The sequence below is a fragment of the Muscardinus avellanarius genome (assembly GCF_963383645.1).
Source record: "Muscardinus avellanarius genome assembly, chromosome: 1".
Lineage (NCBI taxonomy): Eukaryota > Metazoa > Chordata > Mammalia > Rodentia > Gliridae > Muscardinus > Muscardinus avellanarius.
Window position 1 is genome coordinate 99,393,928 of NC_137786.1, and position 15,033 is coordinate 99,408,960.

The 15,033-nt window shown below is 39.6% G+C and overlaps 1 protein-coding gene and 1 pseudogene across 13 annotated transcripts in view; one reads left to right on the forward strand and one right to left on the reverse strand.

The window, feature by feature from the left end:
* FAM13B (family with sequence similarity 13 member B) overlaps nt 1-2,421 on the reverse strand; it is a gene marked incomplete at both ends in the record, with an annotated part of 70,359 nt that extends 67,938 nt beyond the window's left edge. For all 12 annotated transcript variants that reach the window (XM_080689481.1, XM_080689475.1, XM_080689473.1 and 9 more), the window contains 2 exons: nt 1,635-1,847; nt 2,265-2,421. In XM_080689481.1, coding sequence (XP_080545607.1) covers nt 1,635-1,847; nt 2,265-2,421 — 370 coding nt within the window. The remainder of the gene's footprint in view (nt 1-1,634; nt 1,848-2,264) is intronic.
* Nucleotides 2,422-8,529: 6,108 nt separating this feature from the next.
* Nucleotides 8,530-11,287, forward strand: LOC308273359 (NHP2-like protein 1; annotated as a pseudogene). The gene is made up of 2 exons: nt 8,530-8,611; nt 10,885-11,287. The product of its transcript is annotated as an NHP2-like protein 1 (transcript).
* Nucleotides 11,288-15,033: the final 3,746 nt, after the last annotated feature.

A 15,033-nucleotide genomic window follows, 5' to 3' on the forward strand; every position in this document is an offset into this window, starting at 1 on the left:
AGAGTTAGAAGGCCCCTGTTTCCATTCTCAGTACCACAAAAAACTAAATAAAAATTAACTTAGCAAGATGCTGTTTCAAAATAATAAAATAACAAGCCAGGCGTAGTGGCGCACACTTGTAATCCCCGTGCTGAGACGGAAGGATCGCATGGGTTCTAAGCCAGCCTCAGCTACTTAGTAAGGCTCTCAGCAACTTAGTGAGACCCTGTTTCCAAATAAAATATAAAAAAGGTCTGGGAGTATAGCCGGAGGTAGAAAGCCTCTGGGTTCCACCCCCAGTACCACCAAAAAAAATAAAAAAAATAAAAAAATAAAAAATAAAAAAAAATAATAATAATATAATGATAAGACTGGGAATTTCATCTGGAGGTAATATTTATAAAAAAGGGGTTTTGGGGATTGAACCCAGAAGTATTCTACCTCCTAGCTACACTCCCCAGTCCTTTTAAAATTTTTTTGTTGTTGTTTTGAAACAGACTTGGTTGCTTAGAGTCTAAGTCACTGAGGCTGTCTTTGAACCTGCAATCATCATGTCTCAGCCCCTCAAGTACAACAATTACAGGTATGTGCCACTAAGCCTGGTGTTCACTTAAAATTTAAAATACAAGCAAGGCGTGGTGGTGCATGCTTGTAATCCCAGCATTGGGAAGGCTGAGACTGGAGAATCATGCTTCGCGAATAGCCTCAGCTACTTATAGTTGAGGCCCTTTGCAACTTAGTGAGACCGTTTCAAAAATAAAACGACTTAAAAAAAAAAATAGGCCTGGGAGTGTATCTTGGAGGTACAATGCCACTGGGTTCCATCCCCACAACCGAAAAAAAAAAAAAAATTAAATACAAACAATAACTTCTATATTTTGTAATATTATCAAATGCACCAGTACTTTGATCTTTTAATTGAATGGCAACTGTGGATTAATGTTGCCTATAACTGGCAGAAAATTAATTTTAACAACCTAAGCATTTAGCAGAAAGGATTATTTAAGAAAATCATAAACCAGGTGTAGGGGTACATGCCTGTAATCCCAGGACTTGGAAGGCTGAGACAGGAGGCTCAAAATTTCAAGCCAGTCTTAACAACCTAGCAAGACTCTATTTAAAAAACTAAAATCAGCCGGGCATGGTGGCGCACACTTGTAATCCCAGCATTTGGGAGGCTGAGACTGGAGGATCATGGTTTGCAGACAGCCTCAGCTACTTAGGGAGGCCCTCTGCAACTCAGTGAGACCCTCTTTCAAAATAAAGTTAAAGCCAAGTGTGGTGGTACATGCTTGTAATCCGAGCCATTTGGGACAGGAGGATCACAGTTTGTAGGCAGCCTCAGCTACTTAGGCCCTTTGCAACTCAGTGAGACCCTGTTTCAAAATAAAGAATAAAAAATAGGGCTGGGGGTGTGCTGGGATGTAGAATGCCCCTGGGTTCCACTCCCAATACTGCAAAAAAAAAAAAAAAAAAGTTAATAGTACTACAGAGATTGAATAAACTGCCACTCATTGACTATATACCACAAAGACCAAGTGCAAAAATAAGAAAGCAATCTCTGAAAGACCATACTTAATATGATTGCATATCAAAATTTCTAAAAGGTAAGGACTCTGAATAATAAATGATTGATAAGAATCAAATTATTTTACCTTGAGAAAGCTGCATCAAGTGAATATGCAAATTGCCAGGAATAACAGGTTCAGGAAGTTCTTGAAGGAAAAACCTAAGAAGACTAATAGCTGAGGGAACATCTGCTTCCTTAACCAAATCAACCTCTTCTCCACTGTCGTATCTCTGACGAAGCCACTCCACTGTCTCAGCATTCCCATTGACTTGAAAAAGTCCTTGTTGCTCCAGACCTCCTACATTAATTCAAAGCAAATATTAAATGAGCAGTAACTTCAACTACCTGATCATATATATTCATTCTCCAACCAACTTAAAATACACATATGAATGGAAAGCCTTTCTTGGCTCCCCAGATTTGGCTAAAAACCTTCAAATTAGACATCTAGAAATAGACTATCTCTGAGGGATATTCTATTTTCTCCCACCCCTTATATCCATTTAAAATATTCCTATCACCCCCGTTGATCAACCAACATTTCTACGTATATGAATTTAAGTAAAAAACCACTAAAGCGTTAAAAAGAATTTCTATTGTTTTTTCCTAAGCTCTGCACTTTCCATACTTAAAAAAAATGTTTAATCCAAGATCAAAAAGGGAAAGTTGTGTTTATTAAAACAAAAGCTAGCCCTCAAAGTAAGGAAATGTATACCATGTTCCTCAATATAGTCCACAACGTGGCGGACTATGAACGGAACCTCATTGTCTGGATGTCCTCCCTGCTGCAGCTCATCAAGTGGAATTCCAAATGTTTTGTTAGCAAGAACGGAGTTGCAGTTACTCAAGGAAGGGGAGGAGCTCTTCCTCATATCTTTTTTGCAGCCAGAAATCAAAGCTGTCTTTTCTGCCAAATGAAAGACAAAAAAAAAGGACTATAATGATTAACAGGTGGCAATATGACTAAAATACATTAAAGAAAAATGATTTACACCTGAATGTATTCTCATCTATTTAAATATGTTCCAGTTATCAAGCCAATGGTGTATTCAGCTAAAGCTCAATATAAATACAGCTTAATTCAATTATCTAAGCATATTCTCTACTATAAAATTAGTTCTAAATGCTCCTTAGTATTACATATTTAATATCAATGGGAAAACCAAACATCCAAAATTTAGCAAGGGACAAATCTGGCTCCATTAAGATCTTTACTGACCAAGCTTATTAATGACACAGGTAAAAAGCTAGACCAAATCCATCCCTGCACTCTACTATAAGAAACCCATCTAAGTCCTCAATTCACAAATGCCTAAACAAGAGAGAATCACTTTTTACAGAGTGATGGGTTAATAATCGCTTTTTATAATGATGGGCTAATAGGCACAAGATTAATCACAGTTCTTGTTTTTACAAGAGAGAGCAACTGTAACATGTTTTTATTTTTAAAGAGAAATTTGAAGAGCCAGTCTAGTTCAGAATCTATACTTGTCTTAACTTCGTAGGAACTGAAATCAGTAAAGTAGTGGCGGAAGCAGTGCCTCAGATGACTGTCTACAATATCTGAAGCACTAAAAAACAACTAGTCCCAATAAAATTTACTTTTGTGTGTATGTGTGTGGTCCTGGAGATGGAACCCAAGGGCTTCTACCTCCTGGCTATACCTCCAACCTATTTTATATATTTTATTTTGAAACAGGGTCTAAGTTGCTGAAAGCCTAAGTAACTGAGGCTGGCTTTGAACCTGTGCGATCTCCTGTCTCAGCCTCCTAAGTACTGGGATTACAAGCGTACACCACCATGCCCCAATAAAATTTACATTTTTGAAATAAGCATTTATTAGCCGGGCGTGGTGGCGCAGGCTTGTAATCCCAGCATTCGGGAAGCTGAGACCTGGAGGATCGCGGTTCCTGGACAGCCTCAGTTACTTAGTGAGGCTGTCTGCAACTCAGTGGACCCAGTTTCAAAATACAGAATAAAAAATAGGGCAGGGGGTGTAGCTCGGAGGTCAAATGCCCCGGGTTCCATCTCCAGACCCGCTTAAAAAAAAAAAGAAAGAAGCATTTATTTTGAAACAGGATCTCACGGAGTTGCAGAGGGACTCACTAAGTAGCTATGGCTGTCTGTGAACTTGCCATCCTCCTGTCTCAGCCTCCCGAATACTGGGATTACAAGCGTGCGCCACTACGCCCGCCTAAAAAGAAAACCTTTTTGATAATGAACAAAATGATACCAACTCCAGATCACAAAGATAAATCTCAAAATTTTAAAGTTTACAAAAGTAAGGCCAACTGGTTTAATTATATACTTGCAGGATCAAGAGAGGATTAAAACACGATTAGGAAACAACCTAGCCAATTTACAGGAACAGTGGGAACTGATTTAGGTACAAAATTATGACATAAATTTATAAAGTCTTAGTCAAGCAATATCCATTCTTCAACACACCTGATGCCAGCTAATAAGTACAAGACCTCAAAGTTAATAATCAAATAGCAGTTACAAGAATAACTCTCATACTAAAAAAAAATAGAACAACAACGAAAAAATAACAGTTTCAGGGGTCAATTTCCAAAATTTTTGTGAATTTATAAAGCATGGGACAGTTATTATTTTGAAAGCTTACCTTTGAGTACTTAAACTAAGTTTAAAAAATGGTTTCTGCACCAGCTACCCTCACTGAGCAAGCATTCTTTTGTCATTTATGGTTGTTTGAGATTATGGCAGAAGATCAGCCTGTAGTTCCTCATTGAAGAAACGCAGAACTCTATCAGTACTTCAGCAGTTAATCTAAAAGGAAAAACAATTATTTCAATTTCCTACATGTTTTAAATGTGAGAAGAAACTAGAATAAGCAGTCAAGTCCATTATTTAGGAGGTTATCTATTCTGAAAGACGATTTGCTTGAAAAAAAATCTATAACCTAGTTAAAGGCAAAACCTTGTAAAAGTTTCAAACTGGGCAAGTATATTTCTGGAGGTAGTAGAGTGGGGTACAAAGGAAAAGACATTAAGAGATGTTGTGTGCTTACATGAATGTATCACTCTGAATTTCACTACTATATATAATTACAGCAATAAAATCCTAAAAAAAGATGTTTTTACTGAAGATAAAAGAATTGCAAAGGATAATTTTTAATTACACCATTCAAATGATCTATTTTCCTCAATGAATGTTTCATTTGCGCACACCACCCTGTTCCTTCCTCATATACTCAGAACAGAGTATGAAGTATTTTCAGAAGATCAAAGAATCAACACTCTAGTGGCTGTCTGAGCTTTCTGTTTTGGAGAAACAATGGCACATGCCAAAAAACATCAGAAAGAACAAAACCAGAAAGATTCTATTCTGGTATTCAAATACCAATCCCACCACTTTGTAGATATGACCCAAATTCTATGTCTTTATACCTAGATTTCTTTGTATAAAATAAAAACAATACCTATACAGCTGCCAAGTTTAACTAAGTAGAAAATCAGTTGCCTCTCTCTTCTTTACCTAATCCTAAAATGCCAGGAAAACAGTGAAAAGAGAAAAATGTGTTTGGCAATGTGTTTAATATTTGGTCTCATCAAACACTGTTTTTTTTTTTTTTTTTTTGCGTTGCTGGGGATAGAACCCAGGGGCACTGTACCTCTGAACTATACCCCACCCCTATTTTTTAGTGTGTGTGTGTGTGTGTGTGTGTGTGTGTGTGTGTGTCTGTCTGTCTGTCTGTCTCTCTCTCTCTCTCTCTCTCTCTCTCTATATATATATATATATGCACATTTTTTTTTTTTTTTTGGTGGTACTGGGGTTCCTGGAAGCCCAGTACACTCCGGGCTACACTCCCAGACCTATTTTTACATTTTTATTTGGAAAAAGGGTCTCCTAAACCAGCGTGCGCGGCTGGCTTCGAAACTGCACGATCTTCCTGTCTCTGCCTTCCAAGCGCGGGGATTATAAGCGTGCGCCACCACGCCTGGCTAGTCTCTTTATTTTTGAAACAGGGTCTCGCTGAGTTACGAAGGGCCTCGCTAGGTAGCTGAGGCTGTCTGTGAACTGTGATCCTCTGGTCCCTATCTCCTGAATGCTAAGATTACAAGCGTGCGCCACCCCCCCCCCCGCCAGCATCAAATTATTTTAACAAATCTTTTTTTTTTTTTTTTTTTGATGGTGGTGGTACTAGTGTTCCTGGAAACCCTTCTACCTCCGGGTTACACTCCCAGACCTATTTTATATTTTATTTGGAAAGAGGGTCTCCTAAGCCAGTGTAGCTGGCTTCGAACCTGCGCGATCCTCCCGTCTCCGCCTCTTAAGCGTGGGGATTACAAGCTTGCGCCACCATGCCCGGCTTAACACATCTTTTAATAAGCTTAGCAACCTCCACTGCAGCATTATGTTCAAGTTTCAGGTAAGCAGAAGAGTGTTATCATTCAGTGTGGTTTTTAAAAGTCTTAATTATAACATATACCTTAGGAACATCAAAACCTGAGGGGAAGGAAAACCACATTCCCACAACAAATCTTTTAGTAGATGATTATTTCCAAAACATCCTGAAATGCCTGCTAAAACATGTAGTTCATTTACCTATCTATTCATCTAAAAAAACCAGCTAACTTCAAAGTAAGTTGCATACAGATCCTTTAGAGAGGTTATAACCTATTCAACGAACTTACATTAAGTCAGGTTAATACCCTCAACACATGAAAAGGGAAAGTCTGATGCTGTATGATGGAAGATACAAGATTCTGCCAGCTAGGAGTACAGCTCAGCATACACAAACCCAATATCCCATGTAAATCCCTATTCAATTCCCAGCACCAAAAAAAAAAAAGGTGTGTATATCACTACAATGGCTACTTCATGTATAAGGTACCTTGTCATGTCCCCCAACCTCTAACTAAACATTCAAAAAACTTTATCTTTCCTACTGTGGGGCTGAGTAAAAATCTATGAATTTATCAGTAAAATTTCATTTTCTACTAGAAAACCAATTGAAGCCATGAATTGTTCAGGTGATCAATTTCTCTCTCCCCTGAAGAATACCACCAATGATGATGATGAAAACAGCAGCTAACATTGAGTAATTATGTTCTAGGCTGTTTGAGGAATTTTTGGGGGGGTGGTACAGGGGTTCCTGGAAACCCTGCTCTCTTCAGGCTATACTCCCAGACCTATTTTATATTTTTTTATTTGGAAACAGGTCTCTTAAGCCAGTGAGGCTGGCTTCGACCAGTGCGATGGCTTCGAACCAGTGCAATCCTCCTGTCTCTGCCTCCCAAGCGCAGGGTTTACAAGCGTGAGCCACCGCCGCCGCCACCACCACTCCCTGGCTGTTTGAGGAATTTTGTATGTTGATAAAATAGTACTATAATCTTTTATCTTAAGCTTTATAATCTTTACTTTTTTGTGGTACTTAGATGGAACCCGGGGGCATTTTACCTCCAAGCTACACCCCCCAGCCTTATTTTTTATTCTTTATTTTGAAATAGGGTCTCACTTAGTTGCAAAGGACCTCAATAAGTAACTTAGGCTGGCTGCAAACCCTGATCCCCTTGTCTCAGCCTCCTGAATTCTGGGATTACAAGTGTGTGCCACCATGCCTGGCTTTTTACTTTTTTTCTTTTTTTGGTCTTTTTGGCAATGGGGATCCTTTCCAGGGTATTGTGCTTTCAAAGCACTTTGCCACTGAGCTACATTCTCTCTTTCTTACTTTAAATTTTTGTTTTGTTTTGTTTTGTTTGTGTGTGTGGTACCAAGAATGGAACCCAGGGGCAATTCTACTTGTGAGCCACACCTCCAGCCCTATTTTATTCTTTTGACACAGGGTCTAAGTTGCAGAGGACCTCACTAAGAAGCTGAGGCTGGCCGTGAACCTGTGATCCTCCTGTCTCAGTCTCCCAAGTACTAGGATTACAAGTATGCGCCACTATGCCCAGCTATTTTATTTAAGACACTACAGAGAGGGTCTCCAATTTACCCACACTCCACCCAGCTATTAAGGGTTAGAGGCAGAATATGAACTCAGAGAATGTGACTCCCAAAATCCTTCTCTTCAGGGCGAGGATACATCCCAGTGGCAGATCACTTGCCTAACGTGCACGATGCCTTGGGCTGATCCCCAACCCTCATCCCCAGAAAAAGTCCTTGCTCTTCATCACTTTACTATCTCTCCATATAAATTCCCAGAATTTGTTATACCATGGAATCTCTCATTCTCAAAACGGTCATAAATCTTAATTTGTTTTTGTACTGGGGACTGAATCCAAGAGTATTCTACTTCTGAGCTACATCTCTGGTGTGTGTGTGTGTGTGTGTGTGTGTGTGTGTGTGTGTGTATACTCACACATATGCTTAACTACAGACTGAACCCAAAAGCATCCTACCTTCAAGCTGTATCTCCAGCCCCTTTTTAAATTTTTGCTTTGAAACAGGATCTTGCTAGATTGCTGAGAGTTTGCTAAATTGCTTCCTGGTTCCCACAAACTGGGATTAAGATGTGTTCCACTATGCCCAATTAAAGTATTACACTGTGAGCCACCATACCCATCTCCAGCCCCCCCATTTAAAAAACTTTTTTTGAAATAGCTTCTCTTCATGTTGCTGAGGCTGGCCTTGAACCTACAATCTTCCCATCTTAGCCTCTGAAGTACTAGGATTACAAGTGGGCACCACCATGCCCAGCTAAAAGTCTTAAGTACTTTTTAGGAGGTCACTTATTTCTAGCTTGCTAGAAGGTAATTAAAGAGGATAGATCTATGTTCCAAGAGCACCAGTTAATTATTCACTTGGGATCTCTATCTAGAGCATACTGTTGAGAGCACTGAGACAGGAAAATGACCCAAAGTCACATTTCTGCAATCTGAAAAGTAGTTTTTTACATTATTTAGTTCCAAAACTTAGATCATAAATATTTCTTTTGAATCTCTGGTGGGTTGAAGTGTTGCCCCAAAATTCATATCCACCCCAAATCTCAGAATGTGACCTTGTTTGGAAATATGGTCTCTACTGATATAATTACTTATGGATCTGGAAGTGAAATCAACCTAGATTTAGGGCAGGCCCAAAATCCAATAACTGGTATCCTTTTCAGAGAATAGGACAGTGATGCAGAGAAGAAGAAATCCATGTGAAAACAGAGGCCGAAACTGGGTTTGCTACCAGACAAGAAATGCCAGTATCTACCAAAAGCTGGAAAATGCAAGAAAGGATTTCATTTCTTAAAATCTTCAGAGGGAATATGGCCCTCCACAAACCTTGATTTTAGACTTCTAGCCTCCTGAATTGTGAGGGAAAACTTCCTATTATTTGAGTCATCTAATTTGTAATAATTTATCAGGAAGATCTGGAAAGCTAATGCAACATTTAGACTACATTATTAAATTCTCAACAGAGCCTAGTGCAATAGTACATGCCTATAATCCATACTTGGGAGGCTGAGACAGGAGGATCATCAATTCAAGTTCAGTCTCAGCAACTGTGAGGCTCTCCACAACTTAGTGAGATCTTGTTTCAAAATAAAGAATAAAATAGGGCTGGGAGTATAGCTTGAAGGTAGACTGCCCATGGTGCCACAAAAAAAATAAAAAAATAAGAGAGGCTGAGGTTGTAGCTTAGTTGTAAAGTACCTTGGGGGGGAGGGATCAATACCCAGTGCCCCAAATTTTTTTTAAAAAGAGAAAGAACTTGGGGTACAGCTCAATGACAGAGTACACGCTTAGCTGGGTTCAATTCACGGTATACCCCTCCATGAAATAGAGAACTAAGGGCAGGCACCACAGAAAAATGTCCCAATGAAACCTGATAAAATGTCCTAGGAGCCTGGCATGGTGACACATGCTTGTAATACCAGTATTTGGGAGGCTGAGACAGGAGGATCACAGGTTCTCCATGAACCTTAGCTTAGTGAGGCCCTCTGCAATTTGGTGAGACACTGTTTCAAAATAAAAGAATAAAAATGGGGCTGGGGTGTAACTTGCAGGTAGAATGACCCTGGGTTCCACCCCTAGTCCTGCAAAGAAGAAAAAAAAAAGAAAAGAAAAAGAAACAAAAAAGTCCTGGGAACAGGATAAATAAAATGTAAACACTGCAATTTAAAAATAAAAGGCTTCACAGAGAATACAATGTGAAGAATTTCAAAAAAAAAAAAACAAGATTTCTAAAAAGCATAGTGTTATTATAAACCAAAATAAATATTTTAAATAAAAGTGACGGCTTGAGCCAGGCATGGTGGCACACACTTGTAATCCTAGTACTTGGGAGGCTGAGATAAGAAGATTGCAAGTTCAAGGACAGCTTCTTCAACTAATGAGACTCATTAACCTAGTGAGACTCTGGGGCTGGGAGTATACCTTGAAGGTTTTGCTAAAGGATAGAAATCAGGAACATTCTACCCCTGAGGTACATCCTCAGCCCCCCCCCTTTTTTTTTGGTGGTACTGGGGATGGAACCAAGAAACATTGTACCTCCGATCTACACCCCCAGCCCTATTTTTTAGTTTCTTATTTTTCATATTTGAAACAGGGTCATACTGAGTTGCGAAAGCCTTGCTAAGTAACTGAGGCTGTCCATAAACCACGATCCTCTAGTCTCAGCCTCCAGAATGCTGGGATTATAAGCATGCACCACCATACCCAGCTCCCTAGCCCTATTTTTTATTATTTTGAAACAGTGTCTCACTGAGTTGCAAAGGGCCTCACTAAGTAGCTGAAGCTGTCCTCAAACTGCAATCCTCCTGTGTCAGCCTCCCAAATTCTGAGATTACAAGCATGTGCCACCATGCCCGGCTTATTTTTTATATTTTGAAAAAGGGTCTCAGTTGCAGAGGACTCACTAAGTAGCTGAGTCTGGCCCATGAATCTGCAATTCTTCTGTCTCAGCTTCCCAAGTACTAGGATTACAAGCATGCACCATCATGTCTGGTTACAAATAAAATTAGTATTGAATATCAGTATTGAGGGACTTTTATTTATTTTATTTTATTTTTATTTTTTGCGGGTCTGGGGATGAAACCCAAGGGCATTTGACCTCCAAGCTACACCCCCTGCCCTATTTTTTCTTTTCTTTCTTTCTTTTTTTTTTTTTTTTTTTTTTTTGGTGGTACGTACTGGGGTTCCTGGAAACCCTTCTACCTCAAGGCTACACTCCCAGACCTATTTTATATTTTTTTTATTTGGGAACAGGGTCTCTTAAGCCAGCAAGGCTGGCTTCGAACCTGCGCAATCCTCTGGTCTCAGCCTCCCAAATGCTGGGATTACAAGCGTGCACCACCACGCCCGGCTTGAGGGGCTTTTAAAAGGGGGTAAAGAGTGTTCAGTATTTAGGTGTCTTTCCTGACATCAACTGTTCTTGAGTGGTGGCGAGCCAGCTTCAGACTGAAGCTGATGTAAATTTGAAGGCCTATCCCCTCGCAGATGCCCATCTCACCAAGAAACTACTGAACCTTGTTCAGCAATCATATTACTACAAGCAGTTTCCAAAAGGAGCCAATGAGGCCACTAAAACCCTCAAAGGGGCATCTCAAGAGTTCACTGTGATGGCTGCAGATGCTGAACCCCTGGAGATCATCCTGCACCTCCCACTGCTATGTGAAAACAAGAACATGCCCCACATGTTCTTATGCTCCAAACAGGCTCTGGGTCATACCTATGGGGTCTCCAGGCCTGTCACCACCTATCTGTCACCATCAAAGAAAGTTCTCAGCTGAAATAGTATATCCAGTCCATTTAGCAGTCTACTGAAAGGTTCCTAGTCTAAGCCCATCATTCTTGCCCTGCCCTTCCTGTCAGCTCTTCCCCATTGTTGTGTATCAGATTATCTGTGTTAGCAGGTAATATTTTCATTTTCTATTATAAAATATTGTACTAATTCTGGAAAAAAATTTAAAAATAACAGGGTAAAACACTGTAAATACTATGGATAATAACAGCAGATAGCATTAACTGAACTCTTACAATATGCCAGGAACTTTTTTTTTTCCTGTTTTGTTTTGCTTGGCTGGGGATCAAACCCAGGACCTTAGGTATTATAAGCAAATGCTTTACTAGTGAGCTATAGCCTCAGCTCTGCCAATAACTTTGTGGAGGGGGAGGTAAGGGAGTACTGAGCTTACACCTCTATGTCCTATATTATTTTTATTTTGAAACAGGGTCTCAATAAGTTGCAGAGCACCTTGCACAGTTGCTGAGGCTGCAAATATTTGGATCCTCGTCTCAATCTCCCAAGTACTAGGATTACAAGTGTGCCCATCACACCTGGCTTACCAATAACTTTCTTTTGACACAGTGGTTGGGATCAAACCCAGGGCTTTGTCCTTGTTGGGAAAGTACTCTGCCACTCAGCTAGAACTCAGCCAGTAACTATCTTGAGGGCTTTAAATTTACTCCTTAACAACAACTCTGAAGATACATACTTTCATTATATCCATTTCACTTAAAAGAACAATGAACTGCATTAAAGAACTTGAGGTAATGAAATTGTTCTATGACTTGAGTGTGGTAGTGGTTACTACACACTAAATTCACATAAAAATTTACTGAATTTGATGTTTTAAATTGAATGCTGAACCAAGCATGGTGGCACATGCTTGTAATCCCAGAACCTTGGGAGGCTGAGACAGGAGAATTACTGGTTCTAGGCCAGCCTTGGTAACTTGTGAGGCCCTCTGCAATTTAGTAAAACCCTGTTTCAAAATACAGAATAAAAAAATTGGTCTGGTAGCATCTGGGAGGCTGAGACAGGAAGATCTGGGTCAGCTACTTAGTGAGGCCTTCTGCAACTTAGTGAGACCTTGTTTCAAAATAAAGAATAAAAAAAATAAGGCTGGGAGTATAGCTTGGAGGTCGAATGCCCCTGAGTTCCATCCCCAGGGCCACAAAATAAATAAATAAATAAAATTTGGTGGTGGGGGGGTGGAGCTCAGAAGTACAATGGTGCTGGGTCCAATTCCCAGTGCCACAAAATAAATAACTAAAAAAAAAAAAAAAAAAAAATAGATGACTACTGTCATAAAAAATAGGGCTGAGGGGTGTGTGTGTGTGTGGGGGGGGGGGGGGTACTGGGGATGGAACTCAGAGGCATTCTACCTCCGAGCTATACCCCAGCCCTATTTTTTATTCTTTATTTTGAAACAGGGTCTCACTGATTTGCAAAGGGCCTAAGTAGCTGAGGCTGTCCACGAACCACAATCCTCCTGTCTCAGCCTCCCAAAATTCTGGGATTACAAGTGTGCACCACCATGTCTGACTCAGTTAATATTTTAAAGTGATGCTATGCCTTTATTGTGATTTTTCAGCTTTATTGGAGTATAATTTATAGATGACAGTAGTCATCTATTTGTGTCTAAAATTTATAATGTCTTATTCATGTATGTATGTATTGAACCCCAGACCTTGCACATGCTAGGCGGGTACCCTACCACTGAAATACATCATTAGCCCTAGTAATGTCTTCAGTGCCATTTTAATTCTGTTTTACTTAGTTATGCTACATAGAAATTTTATTAATTCCTGGAAATGCTGGATAGTGTGGTAGGACCAACAGTAGGTTCTTGAAATATGACCAAAAAAAATTGTTTTTGTGGGAGAAAGGTATATTTTTAATATACCTTTTAATAAAGTTTTAAAAAGCTATCTCAGCCAGGCATGGTGGTACACACTTGTAATCCCAGTACTTAGGAGACTGAGACAAGGAGGATCGCAGATTTGTGGCCAGCCTCAGAAATCTCATGAGGCTCTCTGCAACTTAGTATGACCTGTTTCAAAGAATAAAAATAGTGCTGGGAGTGTAGCTTGGAAGCAGAATGTTCCTGAGCTCAATCCTCAGTACCACAAAAAATAAAAATAAAAAAGGTAGCTCACTAATTGTTAAAGCCAATTAATAAATTTCATTATCACTGATACATAAAAAGGGAAAAGCCAGAAAGGAGCTAAGTCACAATAAAAACAACCAACCTTGAGAGCAGATATTTTAAGTTTGCAGACTACTCTTCTATCTTATCCATTTCTAAACACAAACTATAGGGAAATAAAATTTATATTTTCTCCTACACTTAGCTTTTCACTAGCGCAGTCTGAAAAAAGATTACTATTGAAAAAAAGCACCTCTTTCAGAGTATCATAGTTTGGATATATAATGTCGCCTGGAAAAGATCATATACTGGCCATGTAAAAATGTTCAGAGGTGAAATAACTGAATCATGAGGGTTCTAATCAATGTATGAATAATTTGTTTTGTTGAAGAATTAAAGAAGTTTATTAAAAGATAGAAATACAGAGGATAGGCGGGCGTGGTGGCGCACGCTTGTAATCCCTGCGCTTGGGAGGCAGAGACAGGAGGATCACGCAGGTTCGAAGCCAGCCGCGCGCGCTGGTTTAGGAGACCCTGTTTCCAAATAGAAATGTAAAAATAGCTCTGGGAGTGTAGCCCGGAGGTAGAAGGGCTTCCAGGAACCCTAGTACCACCAAATAAATAAGTAAATAAATAAATAAATAAATAAATAAATAGAAATACAGAGGATAGGCATCCATACCAGACTGGCAAGGAGAGGTGACTCGAATGAATACACCTGGATGAATAATTTGAATGTGTTTATGGGTGGAAAGTAGGTAGACAGAGTGTGGCTAAAGGAGGTAGGTCACTGGGAGTGTGGCCTTGGAGATTATGTCCCTCTCACCTCCTCCTCTTGCTCTCTGCTTCTGGCCTCCGTTATATGAGAGCAGTTACCAAGGATTATGCCTCGGAGTTGGCCTCATAGACTGAAACCAGGAGCCCCAATAGATCTTCCTTCAAGTTGTTCTTGTCAGGTATTTTGGTCACAGAGACAGGAAAGCTAACTAAAACTAACTGAAAAAGCATGAAACTACAAAAGTTGCCAATATGTTAAGTCAGCAGCTCCGTCCTGGCCTGAGAAAATGATAAAAGCATAAACTGTCTTGAAATATTTAACAGAAAGGATGAACAAATGTCTCAATGTGGTCTTAATGCTTTGATTAGAGAAACACCAAGTAATTTGTATTTATTAGTAAATTTGTATTGACTTTTTTTTGTGTGTGTGGTACTGGAGATTGAGCCCGGGGCATTCTACCTCCAAGCTACACTCCCAGCCCTATTTTTTATTCTTTATTTTCAAATAGGGTCCCACTAAGTGGCAGAGAGCCTCACTAAATAGCTGCGGCTGTCCAAGAATCCACAATCCTCCTGTCTCAGCCTCACAAGTACAGAGATTACAGGCAGGTGCCACCACACCCAACTTGTATTGACTTTCCTAAGGATATTTTCATTTGTATTCCTTCCAACACACTACTTGCAGTATAATCCTATAAAGTAACACCACAAAACTACAATGAACAATGGAAATCAAGCATATTTTGTAGGACTACAGTTGCCACATCATGGTAGTATATACAGTACACACATTTCACTGATTGCAACCAGAAAATGTAAAGCATTTCATGTAAAGACACCTCATTCTACTCTTATTAAAAAAATTGGTTACCCCTAGA